A 16,957-nucleotide genomic window follows, 5' to 3' on the forward strand; every position below is an offset into this window, starting at 1 on the left:
GGAAGAATGTATATTCTGCTGCTTTGGGTTGAAATGTTCTAGAAATATCAATTAAACCTATTTGGTCTGTTGTGTTATTTAAGGTCACTACTTTCCTGTTGTTTTTTTTTTTTTCTCTGTCTGGAAAATCCATCTATTGATGACAGTGGGCTGTTAAAAACCCCTACTGTGATTGTATTGCTGTCAATCTTATCCTTAAAGTCCACTGAGATTTTCTTTATATATTTAGGTGCTCCTTTGTTGGGGGCATATATGTTTCTGGATAGAGTAGTCTTGGTTGCATGCCCTTGCTTTTTATCACTTTGAATACTATATGCCAGTCACTTCTGGTGTTAAGTATTTCTGTTGAGAGATCAGCTGACAGCCTATGGGAACTCTCTTGCTGCCTTTAAGAGTCTCTATTTGTCTTTAATCTTTTTAATTTTAATTATGATGTGTCTGGTGTCGGTCTCTTTGGATTTATTTTGATTGGGACTTCGTGCTTCCTCAGCTTGTCTGATTTTTTCTTCACCAGATTTGGGAAGTTTTTGGCCATTAGTTCTTAAAACAGGTTCTCTATTCCTTGCTGGCTCTCTTCTTCTCTTTCCTCTATGATGCAGATATTGTTACACTTTATGGTCCAGAGTTTTCTTAGACTTCCTTCATTTCTCTTAATTCTCTTTTATTTATGTTTTCCATGGGTACACTGTTATCTTGTCCTCTGATGCACTGATTTGATCCTCTGCTTCATCTAACCTGCTGTTTATTTTTTTCTAATGTGTTCTTTATTTTAGATGTTGTATTCTTCATTTCTGATTAGTTCTTTTTTATGGCTTCTATGTCCTTTTTAATGATTACTGTCTCTTTTTTTAAGATTTTATTTATTTTTAGCAAGATGGGGAGGGAAAAAGAGAGGGAGAGAAACTTTAATGCAGCAGAGGTATATCAATCAGTTGCTTCTCACACACACCCCAGCCTGGTACGTGCTCTGGGAATCAAACCAGCGACCTCTAGTTTTGCAGAATGACACCCAACCAACTGACCCACACTGGTCGGGGCACTGATTATCTCCTTAAGTTCTTACTGAGATCATCCATTCTTTCCCATAGGTCCTTGAGCATTCTTATAACCATTATTTTAAACTCTGCATCTCGTATTTTGTTTGCTTTCATTTAGTTTATTCATTTATTTCATTTCCTGGGGATATCTCTCGTTCTTTTGTTTAGGACATTTTTTCTTTGTCTCCCTATTTGGTCACTGTTATAAGGTATACGTATCTGCTATGTCTTCCCAACTCCCGAACTTTTTTTTTTTCTTTTATTTAATTCTAACCCTAGGATATATTTATTGATTTTTGAGAGAAAGAGAAACATCAATGTGAGAGAGAAACATCTATTGGTTGTTACCCTTATGCACCCCTAAGAGGGATCAAACCCGTAACCTTTTTTTTTTTTTAATATGCTTTATTGTTTATGCTATTACAGTTGTCCTAATTTATTTAACCTTTGTTCCCCTCCACCTAGAGACTCCCCTCCCTCCAGTTGTCCCAAACCCTTAGTCCATGCCCATTTGTTGTGCATATAGTTCTTCTCAACATCTTCCTATCTACTCCACTCCCTCCTACTGTGCTTCTTAATTCCGGTACCATCTCCCTCCTTTTCCCTCCTCTCCACTGACCTCCCTGCCTAATCTTCCCCATACCTATAATTCTTTTTCCACGCCCATTGCCTACTTAGTTTGCCTTTGTTTTGATTCCCTAGCTTCTATTGTTGGTTGTTGTGAGACAGTTTTCATTTTAATGTTCATAGCTTTGATTCTCCTTCTCCTAAACAAGTCCCTTTAACATTTCATATAACAGTGGTTTGGATCTGATGAAATCCTTGAGTTTTACTTTGTCCTGGAAGCACTTTCTCTGCCCTTCTATTCTTAATGACAGCTTCATTGGATAGAGTAATCGTGGTTGTAGGTTTTTGCTTTTCATTTCTTCGAATATTTCTTGCCAGTCCCTTCTTGCCTGCAGAGTTTCTTTTGAGAAATCAGCTGATAGTCTTATTGGGAACCCATTGTATATAATTCTTTTCTTCTCTCTTGCTGCTTTAAAGATTCTCTCTTTATCCTTAATTTTTGACATTTTGATTATAATGTGTCTTGGTGTGGTTCTCCCTAGGTCCAGTTTTTTTGGAACTCTCTGTGCTTCCTGGACCTGTAAGTCTGTTTCCTTCCCCAAGTTAGGGAAGTTCTGCTTCATTATTTTTTCACATAGTTTTTCAATTTCTAGTTCTGCTTCACCTTCTGGCAGCCCTATAATTCGGATGTTGGCCTGCTTATAGCTGTCCCATAGGTTTGTGAGCCTCTTCTCATTTTCCTCACTTCTCGTTTCCTCTTTCTTCACTGGTTGACTGTTTATTCCTTCCCTATGTTCTGATTTGTTGATTTGATCCCTGGTTTTCTTGCCCTCACCACTAGTTTCATGTGTGTTTTTGTTCATTTCAACAGGACTAGCCTTCATTCCTTCCCTGTCTTGTTTAAGATCTGCTGTTAGGTCTGTAAGCATTTTTATAACCAAAGCTCTGAACTGAGCCTCAGAAAGATTTCCTGTCTGCTGCTTTGTTAGATTAGATATTTACTGTCTGGTCAGCTGCATCACTGGGATCTCTAGTATGATCTGTGCCATCCTGACCGTTTTATGTTTACCTTTGTTTCCTAGGCAAGGCTGTCACACCTCCTATGCTATGGGGGGTGGAGCCCCATGCACTCGTCACAACCGGGATTCCCATCTCACCCTGCTGTGGCGTTTTCTGCGGGGATAGGGGTCCAAGATGGATTCCTGCCGTTCACTCTCTGCTGAGAGACAAGGAGCCTACTCCTCCATCCCAACCCCCTTCAGGCCTCACAGCCCAAGGCAATGGAGGTCTGCCTTCCCCGACTTTGGAATTGCAGGCTGACAGGTCTGGCCTGCAGCTGGGAGTGCTCCCTAGGCGCTTCTCGTATCCCCTTAAATACAGATGTCTGTACTTACCACTGTCCTGCCACCACTGCCGCCAACAGCACAGCTTGACCTCTCTGCCTTGACTTCGCCCCATCTGCCCATCTGGACGAGCACCACTTTATAACTTCATACCTTGGACTTCATTTTATTTTCTGGAACTTCTGATTATTTCTAGTTTTGCGGTAGTTGTATTCCTTCTTAGTTGTGGAGGGAGATGGAGCATGTCAGTGTAGGCCTCCATCTTCTCCGGAAGTCTCCTGTGTGTGTTTGTCTATGTGTCTTAGGTAGAGCTGTTGCTCCTCTTACATTGTAAGGGGTGGAGCCTTAAGGATTCGTCAGTAATAGACTACCTGTTTCACCATGTGGCACTGTATTTGGGGGAGGGGTCTGAGAAGGAACAATGCCGCTTGCCTAGCGCTCACCCCTTTTCTGGGCACTTCTCCCACTTCTGTATGGGACTAGTGCCTCTCTAGCTGTTGCCTTGGCTGTCGTTCCAAGAGTGGATGGGTCTGCAGACATTCTAGGACTTTGGGGGCCCTTTAAACAAGGGACTGTGCTGAGATATCAGCAGTTTCTGTCTCCGCTCCAACCCCCACCGGTTTGCACAGTCAGAAACAATGAGGCTTGATTTTCCCCGGGCTGGGACAGTGAGCTGAGCAGTCTGGTGAGGAGCTGGGAATGCTCCCCAGGGGTCCCTCCTGACTTTTAAAACGTGTAACTGTGCGTTTCACTGGCCTGATGCAGTCGCCGCTGCCGCCGCCACCACACTGTGCTCTCTGCCCCACCTACCTGTCTGGATGAGTATTTCTTCTTTATATCTTTGGTTGTTGGACTTCCATGCATTTTTGATTTTCTGAAACTTATGGTTGTTTCTAATTTTGAGGTAGTTGTATTCCTTCTTAGTTTTGGAGGGAGACGCAGCATGTCTGTCTACTCCTCCATCTTCACCGGAAGTCTAATTATGATGTTTCTTGATGTAAGCCTCTTTAGGTTCTTCTGATTTTGTACTTTAAGTGCTCCTTGGACTTGCATGTATTATTTTCTTCATAAGGTTAGGCAAATTTTTGGCATTTTTTTCAAATAGTTTTTCAATTCCTTTTTTCTCTCCCCTTTTTGCATCCCCATGATGCGAATTTTGGTATGTTTGAAGTCATCCCAGAATTTTTTTGGATTCTATTTTCTTTTTGCTGCTTTCTTATCTTTCAGAGCACCGATTTGATCCTCTGCTTTATCTACTTTACTGTTGATTTCCTCTAATGTATTCTTCATTTCTCACGGGTCTTTTTTTATGTTTTCTTTTTTTAATTTTATATTTTTTGTTACCATTTATTCCTCTTGTACCCCCTTCCACCTCCACCCATCCCCTTCTCTCATACAATCACCACACTTGTCTGTGTCCAAGAATTCTTTTTCTTTTTTTATTTTTTGTCCAATCCCTCCAGCCTCCTCAGTGCCTGCCCCCGAAACTGTCAGCTGGCTCTCTGTCTATAATTTGTCTCTATTCTTTTATATTTTCTATTTCTATTTTTTTATTTTATGTCTTTTTATTGAAATTGTCATTTAGTTCATCTGCTCTTTCCCTAAGTTCATCAAGCATTTTTATAACCAGTCTTAGAACACTGCATCTGGTAGATTGCTTGCCTTAATTTTGTTTAGTTTTTTTCTCTGGAGTTTTATTCAGTTGTTTAATTTGGGACATGTTTCTTTGTCTCTTCATTTTGGCTGCCTCCCTGTGTTTGTTTCTGTGTATTGGGTAGAGCTGCTACATCTCCCTGTCTCGGTAGAATTGCCTTATGTAGTAGGTGTGGTATAGGACACAGTGGTGTAGCCTCCCTGGTCAGTCAAGCTGGGTACTTCATGGGTGCCTCCCATGGTCTGTGTGCACTGTCCTGTTGTGTTTAAGTCTTGAAGGATTTATCCAGAGGCTTATTGGCTATGAGGACTGGCCACCACCACGGTGGAGGAACTGCTCTGAAAAACCCCTCAAAGCAGGACTTTCTTCAGCCAGGCGCTGGTGCCCAGTGACATTGCCCCTTGAATGTATAGCTCGTGGAGGTGTTTGAATGGTTCTTTGGTGTGGTCTGATGCTGTCCATCAGCTGTAGTGCCTCTGGGGTCTCCTGGGAGGTTCATTCCAAGATCAGCCAACTACTGTGCCCTTCCCTAAGCCTCCCTGCATGAGCTGCAGAGCAGTATGCAGATGGCTGCTGTTTGTGCTGTGTTTGGAGGTGCCTGGGAGAGGCCATTCTGCGAAGTGAGGTCACTAGTGCCAGGCCTAGAGCCAATTAACAAGGGGCTTGAGGCCAAGTATCACTTGTTTGGGGTTTGTGAACCTTTGAGAGATTTTAGAAAAGTCTACAGCATGACACAAGACAGGCCATTCATATTGAAAAGCCACTGGAAGCAGCTTGCTTGTACCAGATTTGTTGGGGTAGGGCCTCAGGGAATCATCAGGGCAGAGTGAACATTGGTGACTCAGCAAAGGAACAGTGGAGTCTGCCAGCACTTACGTATGGGAAAAACCTTGTTCTTCAACCCTCTCCCTAAAGCCAGATATCTTAGTTCTTCCCAGTTTGTCTCTGGTACCTTTAAAAGGAACCCCTGGTATTACAGCACCCTTTTTTCTCACTTACAGTCTGCACTAGTTTTCACAGCCAACAGTTATAGGGACTTCTCTTTCTAGCACTGGAACCCGGTATTGAGAATCCTCGCTCCTCTGCGACCCGATTTATAACCGCTACACATGGTTGTGGGACCAGCCCATTCTGAGTCACTGCTCCTACTACTAGTCTGGATGTGGTTTCTTCTTTATATCCTTTGTTGTTGGTCCTCTCTTTAGCTAGATTTCAAGTGGTTCTGAGTGGTAATTTTAATGTAGTTTAGTTGTGATCTTGATGTGGTTGTAGGAGAATGCGATTACCAATTTTACCGTGGCGATATTGACTTTTTTTTGTTTTATTATTTTTTTTATTTTTTATTTTTAATATGTTTTATTGATTACACTCTTTACAGTTGTCCCAATTTCCCTTCCCTCTGCTCCCCTTCACCCGGTGGCCCCCCTCCCTCCAGTTGTCCCCTGCTTTTAGTCCATGTCCATTGGTTGTGCATATAGTTCTTCTCAGCCTCTTCCTGTCTACTCCATTCCCTCCTCCTATGCTTCTTAATTCCTGTACCATCTCCCTCCCTTTCCCCCTTACCCCTCCCTTCTGACCTCCCCCCAATATGTTCCCCATACCTATAGTTCTTTTTCCACTCTCGTTGCCTATTCAGTTTGCCTTTGTTTCGATTCCCTAGCTTCTGTTGTTGGTTCTTGTGATGCAGTTTTCATTTTAGTTTTCATAGTTTTAATCCTCCTTCTGCTAAACCAGTCCCTTTAACATCTCATGTAATAGTGGTTTGGATCTAATGAACTCTTTCAGTTTTATTTTGTCCTGGAAGCACTTTTTCTGCCCTTCTATTCTAAATAACAATTTTGCTGGGTAGAGTATTCGTGGTTGTAGGTTTTGGATTTTCATTACTTTGAATATTTCTTGCCAGTCCCTTCTTGTCTGTAAAGTCTCCTTTGAGAAGTCAGCTGATAGTCTAATTGGGACCCCTTTGTACATGATTCTTTTCTTCTCTCTTGCTGCTTTTAAGATTCTCTCTTTATCTTTAATTTTTGACAATTTGATTATAATGTGTCTTGGAGTGGTTCTCCCTGGGTCCAGTTTTTCTGGAACTCTCTGTGCTTCCTGGACCTGTAAGTCTGTTTCCTTCCCCAAGTTCGGGAAGTTCTGCTTTATTGCTTTTTCACATAATTTTTCAATTTCTAGTTCTTCTTCACTCTCTGGCAATCCTATAATCCGTATGTTCAGTCTCTTATAGCTCTCTCAGAGGTTTCTGATCCTCTCCTCACTCTCCTTGTTTTCTGTTTCCTCTTTCTGCACTGGTTGACTGTTTGTTCCTTCCCTATGTTCTGGTTTGTTGATTTGATCTCTGGATTTTATTTCCTCACCACTTGTTTCATATGTGTTTTCGTTCTTTTCAGTATGAGTGGCTTTCAATCCTTTCTCATCTTGTTCCAAATCTTTTGTTAATTCTGTAAACCACAATAGCTCCGAATTGAGCCTCTGAAAAGTTTCTTATTTGTTTTTCTGTCAAATTCTTCATCTGTTTCCTGGTGAGCTTCGCCCCCGGGATTTCTATAGTTGTCTGCCTCATTTTGACAGATTTGTGTTTTACTTTGATTCTTGAGCAGGCTATAGGGGGCGGAGCTGGTGTACTCATCACAACACAGCGACCGGCATCGATCCTCAACCTTTTTCACGGCGCTATGGCGCTTTGTGTGGGGGCAGGGGTCCAAGATGGATTCCTGCCATTATTCTCTGCTGGGAGACAGGGATCCATCCTCCTGCCCTCTGGGTCTCGCCCTCCGAGGCTATGCGGGTGCTGCCTTTCCCAGCGTTGGGGTTGCGAGCTGCCGGGGTCGAACTGCAGCCAGGACTGCTCTCCCTGCTGCTGTCCCTGGTACTACCGCAAATAGCACTACCTGCTTTCGCTCTTCTTACCTGCCCGACGAGCGCTGTTGGTTTATAACTTGGTACGTTGGGCTTCCGTGTAGTTTTATTTTCTGGAATTTCTAGTTATCTTTTGTTTTGAGGTAGTTGTATTCCTTTCTAGTTGTAGAGGGAGACCGAACGTGTCAGTCTAAGCCTCTATCTTGGCCTGAAGTCCTTGACTTTTTTTTTAAATTGCATTGTCTTTTTTTTGTTGTTGTTGAGCATTTTTTCATGTGCCTATGGACCTTCTGTATGTCCTCTTCGGAGAAGTGTTTGTTCAGGTCCTTTGCCCATTTTTTTCATTGGGTTGTTTGTTTTCTTGATGTTGAGTTGTATTAAGCTCTTTATAAACTTTGGAGATCAGTCCCCTGTCTGTGATATCATTGGCAAATATGTTTTCCCACATGGTTGGTTTCCTTTTCATCTTGCTGATGTTTTCTTTTGATGAGCAGAAACTTTTTAGTTGGATGTAGTTCCTTTTGTTTATTTTTTCCTTTATTTCTCTTGCCTTGGGAGATGTATCCGTGAAGATATTGTTACGTGTGATATCTGAAATTTTCCTGCCTATGTTTTCCTCTAGGACTTTTATGGTATCATGGCTTACATTTAAGTCTTTAATCCATCTTGAGTTTATTCTCGTATGTGGTGTAAGCTGGTGGTCTAGTTTCATTTTTTTGCACGTCCCTGTCCAGTTCTCCCAGCACCATTTGTTAAAGAGGCTCTTCTCACTCCATTTTATGTTCCTTCCTCCTTCATCAAAGATTAGTTGACCATAGAGGCCTGGTTTTATTTCTGGGCTTTCTATTCTGTTCCACTGATCTATATGTCTGTTCTTATGCCAGTAACAGACTGTTTTGATCACAGTGGCTTTGTAGTATTGTTTGATGTCTGGTATCGTGATTCCTCCTGCTGTGTTCTTCTTTTTCAAGATTGCTTTTGCTATTTGGGGTCTTTTTTGGTTCCATATGAATTTTTGGAGGATTTGTTCTACGTCAGTGAAATATGTCATTGGTATTTTAATAGGGATTGCATTGAATTTGTAAATCGCTTTGGGTAGTATGGCCATTTTGATGATGTTGATTCTTCCCATCCAAGAACATGGTATTTGCCTCCATTTATTTGTATCTTCCTTAATTTCTTTATTCAATGTTGCATAATTTTCTGTGTACAGGTCTTTTATCTCTGGTTAAGTTTATTCCTAGGTACTTTATTTTTCTTTTTGCTATAGTAAATGGTATTTCTTTTTTGCCTCTGTCTCTGATATTTTATTGTTGGTGTACAGAAATGCCTTAGATTTCTGTATATTTATTTTGTACCCTGCTATTTTGCCAAATTCACTTATTATATCAAGTAGTCTTTTAGTGGAGTTTATAGGGTTTTCTAGGTATACTATCATGTCGTCTGCAAATAGTGATAGTTTTACTTCTTCTTTCCCAGTTTGGATACCTTTTATTTCTTTGTCTTATCTGATTGCTGTGGCTAGGACTTCCAACACTATGTTGAATAGAAGTGGGGAGAGTGGACAGCCTTGTCTAGTTCCTGATTTCAGGGGGAATGCTTTCAGTTTTTGTCCATTGAGTATGATGTTGGCTTCAGGCTTCTCAGATACAGCCTTAATGATGTTAAGGTATGCTCCCTCTATTCCCATTTTGCTGAGTGTTTTCAACATAAATGGGTGTTGTACTTTATCAAATGCTTTTTCTGCATCTATTGATATGATCATGTGATTTTTGTCTTTCATTTTGTTTAGGTGATGTATTATATTTATTGATTTGTGAATATTAAACCATTCTTGCATTCCTGGGATGAATCCCACTTGATCATGGTGTATGATGTTGTTGACCTGTAGCAGTTCTTTTATATATTGCATATGTTGAACTCTTTTTTTGTTTTGTTTTTTGTTTTTTGTTTTATTGATTATGCTGTTACAGTTGTCCCAATTTCTTTTCCCTTTGCTCTGCTCTGCTCAGCAGCCCCCCTCACTCCAGCAGTTCCCCTCCCTTGGTCCATGTCCACGGGTCGTGCATATAAGTTCTTCTCAACATATTGCTGTCCATTCGACACCCTCCTACTATGCTTTTAATTCCTGCACCATTTCCCTCCCTCTTTCTCTTTCCCCCTCCAGCTGATCTCCCCCGACATGCTCCCCATACCTGTGATTCTGTTCCCATTCTGGTTGTCTGCTTAGTTGGCCTTTGTTTCCATTCCCTAGCTTCTGTTGTTGATAACTGTCATAACGTTTTCATTTTAATGTTAATAGTTTTTATCTTTTTCTTAAATAAGTCCCTTTAACATTTCATATAATAATGGCTTGGTGATGATGAACTCCTTCAGCTTTACCTTGTCTGGGGATCTTTTTATCTGCCCTTCCATTCTGAATGATTGCTTTGCTGGATAGAGGGATCTTGGTTGTAGGTCCTTGCTTTTTAGCACTTTGTACGCAAGGAAGGACTGGCAAGAAAAATTCAAAGTTTCTTTTGAGAAATCAGCTGACAGTCTTATACATACTCCTTTGTAGGTAATTCTCCTCTTCTCTCTTGCTGCTTTTAAAATTCTCTCTTTCTCCTGAACCTTTGGCATTTTGATTATGGTGTGTCTTGGTGTGGTCTTCCCTGGGTCTAGTTTATTTGAGACTCTCTGTGCTTCCTGAAGCCATATGGTCATTTTCTTCCGCAAATTAGGGAAGTTTTCCTTCATTATTTTTTCACATAATTTTTCAGTTTCTTACTCTCCCTCTTCTCCGTCTGGCCACCCTATGAATTGGATGTTGGCACATTTAAAGCTATCCCGGAGGTTTCTAAGCCTTGTCATTATTTTCAGATCTCATTTCCTCCTTCTGTACTGGTTGATTATTTAGTTCTCGTATATGTTCCAATTTGTTGATTTGAACCCTGGTTTCCTTTTTTTCTCCACTTGTTTCATGTGGATTTTCCTTCATTTCACCCAGGATAGCCTTCATTTTTCCCTGTCCTGTTTAATCTTCTCTGTGAAGTCTGTGAGCGTCTTTATCACCAATGCCTTAAACTGTGCATCTGTTAGGTTTGCCCTCTGCTCATCAGTTAGGTTCCTTACCTGTTCATTGCTTAGTTGTGTCACTGGGACCTTAATCTGCGCCTTCTTCTGGGCTGTACTTCTTTGTCTCTTCATTTTAAGTTTTCTGTGTTTGCCTCTGTGATTTGGGTAGGGGTGTCGCACCTTTTATGTTATAGGAGGCAGAGCCTTAGGTATTTGATGATGCTGGTGACTTGATTCCCCGCGTTTTTGCCTTGTATATGGGGTACAAGCCTGAGAGAAAACAGTGCCGGTTACTGCCAAGTACTTCTCCCCCTTCCTGTACTAAGTAAGTTGCCTCATTTTTGAGACTGGTAGCTTCCTCCTGTGCCCCAACCCTTGCTGGCTTTCACAGATAGAAGCAATGCATCTCTATTTCCCCCAGTGCTGGAACCACAAGCTGGTGGTCTGGTCTGGGGCTGGAATAGCTTCTTTGATTTAAGCCATATGACTGTTTTTTGCCAAAGCTACAGTTGCTGTACTGGTAGCCACACTGCTAGCCGCACCCGCCAGCCATGGGCCCGCCAAGCACCATCCCCGCAGCCGCTTTTCCGCTCCTCTTACATTTCTGGCTGATTATTTCTTCTTTAAAAAGAAAACAAAAAAACCAGGAAATCTAAACTATAGGGGAGTTCAGCAAAAAAATAAAGTTTTGAAGTGGTTGTAAATTCACCTTAGTTGTGAGGACACGTAGCATGTGTATTTATGCCTCCATCTTGGCCGGAAGTCTATATCGAACTCTTTATAAATGATTTGCAAATATATTCTAGATACTGAATGTTATGTGATTTGCAAGTAGTTTATTTCATCCTGTATGTTTGATGTACAAATATTTTTAAATAGATGAAGTTTAATTTATTCTTACTTTTATTATATGTGCTCTTGGTATTATATATTAGAATTAATTGACAAATCCAAAGTCATGAAGATTTACTTTTATGTATTATTCTAAGTGGTTTATGATTTGAGCTCTTATATTTAAGTCATCAGTCCACTTTAATTTTTATATATAGTATGAGCTAGGGGTTCAACTTTATACTTTTGCATATAGAAATTTATTTGTTCTAGAACTCTTTGTTGAAGAGACTGTGGTTTTTTCCTCATTGAATGGATTTGGCACCTTTTCAAAAATCAGCTGGCCATTGATGTATTGGTTTATTTATGGCTTCTCAGTTCTATTTCATTGATCTATCCTTTAGCCAGTACTATGCTGTGCTGATTACTGTAGCTTTACAGTAAGTTTTCAAATAAGGAAATGTAAGTTCATCAATTTTGTTTCTATTCAACATTGTTTTGGCTATTTCAGGATTTCTTGCAATTCTATGTGAATTTGATAACCAGCTTTCTGTTTACATAAGGGTAATAAAATTTTTAATGACATCACATTAAGTGCTCATTTAGATAGTATTAACATAACCATTTATCTGACAATCCATGAATAGAGGATGTCATTCCTTTTATTTGGACATTTTAAACTTTTTTAGTCCATTCCTTATAGTTTTCATTGTACAAATCTTTCATAACCTTTGTTAAGTTTATTCTTAGGTATTTAGTATTTTTAGATGCTATTGAAAATTGAATTGTTTTTTAATTTCCTTTATGGATTGCCATTGATGGTGTAGAGAAACACAACTGACATTTGTGTGTTGATCTTATGAACTGCAAATATGCTCAATTTGTTTTTTGTTACCACTAGTAGGTATCTTGTGAATTCTTTGGGAGATATTTTATATCTATGTTGAATCATGCCATCTGAGAAATGGCTTTACTTCTTCATTTCATATTTGGATGCCTTTTATTTGTTATTTATTTATTTATTTAGTCTAAATCCTCTGGCTAGAAGCTTAGTGTAATATTGAATAGCAGTGTGAAAATGGGCATCCTTATTTTGTTCCTGATCTTAATGGGAAAGCTTTGTCTTTCAACATTGATTATGTTGCTATTTGTGGGTTATTTTTCTTAAAGATTTTATTTATTTATTTTTAGAGAAAGGGAAAGAGAGGGAGAAAGAGGAGGAAAGAAACATCAATTGTGATTGCCTCTTGCATGCCTCCAACTGGGGACGTGGCCCGCAACCCAGGCATGTACCCTGACTGGGAATCAAACCAGCGACCCTTTGGTTCTATGACTGGCGCTCACTTCATTGAGCCACACTAGCCAGTGCTATTTGTGGATTTTTCATAGGTTGCCTTTGTTTTATTGATGAAGTTTCTGTCTATTAATGTGTTTTTCGGTGTTTTTATCCTGAAAGGGTATTAGATTTTTGTTAAATGTCTTTTCTGTGTTTGTTGAGGTAATCAAGTAGTATTTTCTTTTATTCCATTAATATGTATTGTTACATGGATTAATTTTCTTATATTGATGTCTTGCAGTCCTGGGGTAAATTATACATGGTTTATAAACTTTTTATATGTTTTATATTCAGTCAGTATTTTGTTGAGAAAATTTTCATTTGTATCCATAAAGGGTATTGGATATTATGATTTTGATGTGCTGTTTTTATCTGGCCTTGGTATCAGACAAATACTGGCTTCATCAGATAAGTTAGGAAGACTGCCCTTCTATACTGTATTGGAAGAGTTTGAGAAATCTTGAAGTTAATTCTTCTTCAGTGTTAGTTGGTGTGCTTCAAGTCTTTTTTTTAAATGTAAGCGTTTACTGCTACATATTTTTTGTCAACACTGCTTTTCCTGTAAGCCATAAGTTTTGGTACACGGTGTCTTCATTTTCCTTGGTCTCTAAGCTCTTCCAGAATTTTTAAGGTAGTTGTTTGAAGTCTTGGACTCCTGTTATCTGAACTTTCTCAGGAACTGTTTCAGTCAGTTCATTTATTCCTAGAATCAGACCATTTTTGCCTAATTTCTTTTCTAATTTGCTAATGCCTTGTGATTTTCTTCTTGAAAGTGGATGTTTTAGTATTATAGTGTAACTGTGGAATCAGATTTTTTCCGTTGTCCAGGGTTTGACATTTTTTTTGTTTTGTTTTGTTCTTATTGAAGGCTATAGCAGCAGTCCATTTCTTTCATGTGTTTGCTCAAGTATTTTTACAGAGAATGTATTTCTTACTATGAATGGTCACTGTAGAGTGTTCCTTAAGTTATTCAGGTAGTGTTTTGGCAGAGATTTCCTTGAATATCAGGAGTCAGGAAAAGAGAGTAAACCTTTCATAGTCTTCAGATTGTTCATGTTAGGACGCTCCCTCAACACTTAGGCAGGCTTGCACTGAGCCTAAGGACCAGTCCAAAGTGAAAGCTTATGTCTTCAAAGGTAATTTTTGAACAAGCATCTGATCCTGGGCCTGTGTGTGGCTTTCTAAATTCCCCAATATGTGCGTGATTTTGAGTGCTTCAGTTTCCCAAGGAAGCTGTCTCCCCAGCTTCCCCTCCCAGGCATTAGGCAATCTGTTGTATGCCCCAACAATGTTCCTTAGCCCCAGGCAGCTGTGGGTTGTTTGGCCAGCTGAATGGTTCCAGGCAATGCCTATAGCTCTTCCAGCCTTTGGGTAGCTCTCAGACAGGTTTAGAACATACACACACAATAATCTGTGAATAAGTTCTGCTCTGCCTTCTCCATAATTAAGGACCAGGATTCCTCATTGGGAATTAAGAAATACAGTTTTCATAAGTAAGGCCAAGCTGGGGAGGGGTGGAACAAGGGCCACTAAAATGACCACAAAGCTTTTCTACAGTTTTTAAGGTGCCTTTTTCTTGATTTAGTGTTTGCTGGATTGCTATAAACCTTTGTTCACAATGTTCTAAGAAAAGTCCTGGCAGTTCTTTTAAAACAAATCTACTCTTATAACAAATAATTTTTATTTTATATATTATGGAGATATTTTCATGCCAGGCTACAGAGCTCCTTTATTCTTTATTAAATGTTTTTAAAATTTATTTTTAAATTAAAGTCTACATACAACATTATATTATTTTTACATAGTACGACATAGTGATTAAACATTTACACATCTTACAAAGTGACACCCTGATAAATCTATTATACATCTGACACCATATACAGTTACTACAATATTATTGATTACATTTTTTGTGTTGTACCTTACCTCCCTGTGACTATTTATAATGGTAATCTGTACTTCCTAATCCCTTTCAACTTTTTCACCCATTTCCCTATTCCCCATCCATCTGGCAGCCATCAGTTTATTATGAGTGTATTCCTGTTCGGTGGGATTGGAAATTGCTGTAGCTACTACGCAAAACAGAATAGTATGGAGGTTCCTCAAAAAATTCAAAATAGAACTATCATGTGACAAAACAATTCCACTTCTAGATATTTATCTGAAGAAAACTGAAACACCTATTCGTGAAGATATATGCACCCCTGTGTTCATTGTGGCGTTATTTACAATAGCCAAGAAATGGAAGCAACTTAAGAATCCATCAATAAATGACTAGATAGAGATGCTGTGGTACACAAACACACAGACACACAATGCAATATTATTCAGCCGTAAAAAAGAATGAAATCTTGCTATTTGTGACAACGTAGATGAACCTAGAGAGTATTATGATTAGTGGAATAAGTCAGAGAAACACAAATGCAATATGATTTCACTTACGTGCGGGATCTGAAAAATAAAATAAATGAAAAACAAAATGCAAACAAACTCATAATTTTGAATTTTAATGTTTACTCTCAGGGAGAATGGAACCTCCTACTCCACCATTTTGCTGATGTCACTTTTCTTTATTGACTTTAAGGAATTGGATGTGAAAATGAATTTTATGTCAAGCCATACCAGAATTAGAGCTGCTGAATAAAAATGATGTTGAAATGAGTTTATATCAAAATAGTTTTCTAGAACTGAACTTTTTTTTTTCTCTCCCTCTGTATTAGGCCTTCTCATTTTATGGATGTATCATTACGTAGCTTCTCCCTTTGTTGTGACCTGTTAAGCCAGGTTTGCCGCACAGCCGTAACTTACTGTAAGGATGCTTTAGAAAATCATCTTCATGTTATTGTTGGTACACTTATACCCCTTGTGCACGATCAGATGGAAGTTCAGGAAAAGGTAATTTTTTAAATCATCTTCAAAATGATATCTGCAATACATGTATAAAGTACTTTTGGAGGGAACTGAGTATTATATGTTTACTTGGAGAATTTGTAATTTTAGTGAAAGTGTACATATATGTTTTAATCTTCACTTGAGGGTATGTTTATTGATTTGAGAAAAAGAGATAGAGACATTGATATGAGAGAAAAACAGTGATCTGTTGCCTCTCGTATATGCCCTGACTAGAGATTAAACCCACAATCTAGGAATGTGCCCTGACTTGGAATTGAAATCGAAAGCATTTTTGATGTCAGGAAGGCTCTCCAACCAACTGAGCCACTCAGCCAGGGCTAGCGAAAATATTTTTTGAAAAATGATTGGAAAAACATTCTCAGTGAATTAACTTTATAACCATTTGATCACCCAAAGCCTAGTAATTTTGATCTAATAAATAACCTCACAGTTTCTCTTATGCTGAAGTGAAGAAGTAGTGAAAACTATGCATAGCAATTTGCAACACTATGATGGTGGGTGAGATACTACTTATATAAAATGTTTCAGTAATATGGGCATTTTTAACCTCAGTGCTCATACTGTAGAAGCGCTTTGTTGAACTATTTGAAAGCACAGAAAGTAATAGCTTAGAAGTAATTGGACTGTTTTATTTGAATTATGTTAGCACAGTTGTTAACATTTATCTAATGGGTTTGGTTATTTTACTTTAAAATATAATTAAGTCATTTCTAACCTTTCATTTATTTATTTATTTTTTATTATGTTTAGGTATTGGACTTGTTGAAATACTTAGTGATAGATAACAAGGATAATGAAAACCTCTATATCACAATTAAACTTTTAGATCCTTTTCCTGATCATGTTGCCTTTAAGGATCTGCGTATTACTCAACAGAAAATCAAATACAGTACAGGACCCTTTTCACTCATGGAGGTAATAATTATTCCATCATCTTACTATATTATGTTAGAAAAGCTGGACAGTAGTACCTTTTGAAACCTCTAATGCTCTGAATGTGAAAAACAAAATTCTTTTTTAAAAATTATGAAGAGATAGCATGAGATCAACCCTCTTAAATAAAAAACTGAATCTTAATATATCCTCTTGCATTGCAGTAAAAGTATAAATATCAGTTAGTTGGTAACTATTAGAGTTTAAATATTGCAGAAATACGATATGCTTGTTTTTATATGCATAAAATTCATTAATATCTCAAAATTACCATCAGATTCTCTGAAGGACAGTTTAATGTTTGAATTAAGAGATATTTATCCTTGTAAAGAGTTTTTTAAGTTTTTTTTCTTTTAACCTTTATAAACTTCAAAATTATGTTCAGTTATGTTTTTCCTCATAAATCTCACTATAATTTCAG

The 16,957-nt window shown here is 38.6% G+C and overlaps 1 protein-coding gene across 1 annotated transcript in view; it reads left to right on the top strand.

The window, feature by feature from the left end:
• The window catches only part of ATM (ATM serine/threonine kinase), a 173,680-nt gene that overhangs the window by 68,356 nt on the left and 88,367 nt on the right, over positions 1-16,957 (top strand). The window contains exons 30-31 of the mRNA XM_090265885.1: positions 15,411-15,585; positions 16,354-16,518. Coding sequence (XP_090122011.1) covers positions 15,411-15,585; positions 16,354-16,518 — 340 coding nt within the window. The remainder of the gene's footprint in view (positions 1-15,410; positions 15,586-16,353; positions 16,519-16,957) is intronic.

The sequence above is a fragment of the Furipterus horrens genome, unplaced genomic scaffold (assembly GCF_987537825.1).
Source record: "Furipterus horrens unplaced genomic scaffold, mFurHor1.1.pri manual_scaffold_2, whole genome shotgun sequence".
Taxonomy (NCBI): Eukaryota; Metazoa; Chordata; class Mammalia; order Chiroptera; family Furipteridae; genus Furipterus; species Furipterus horrens.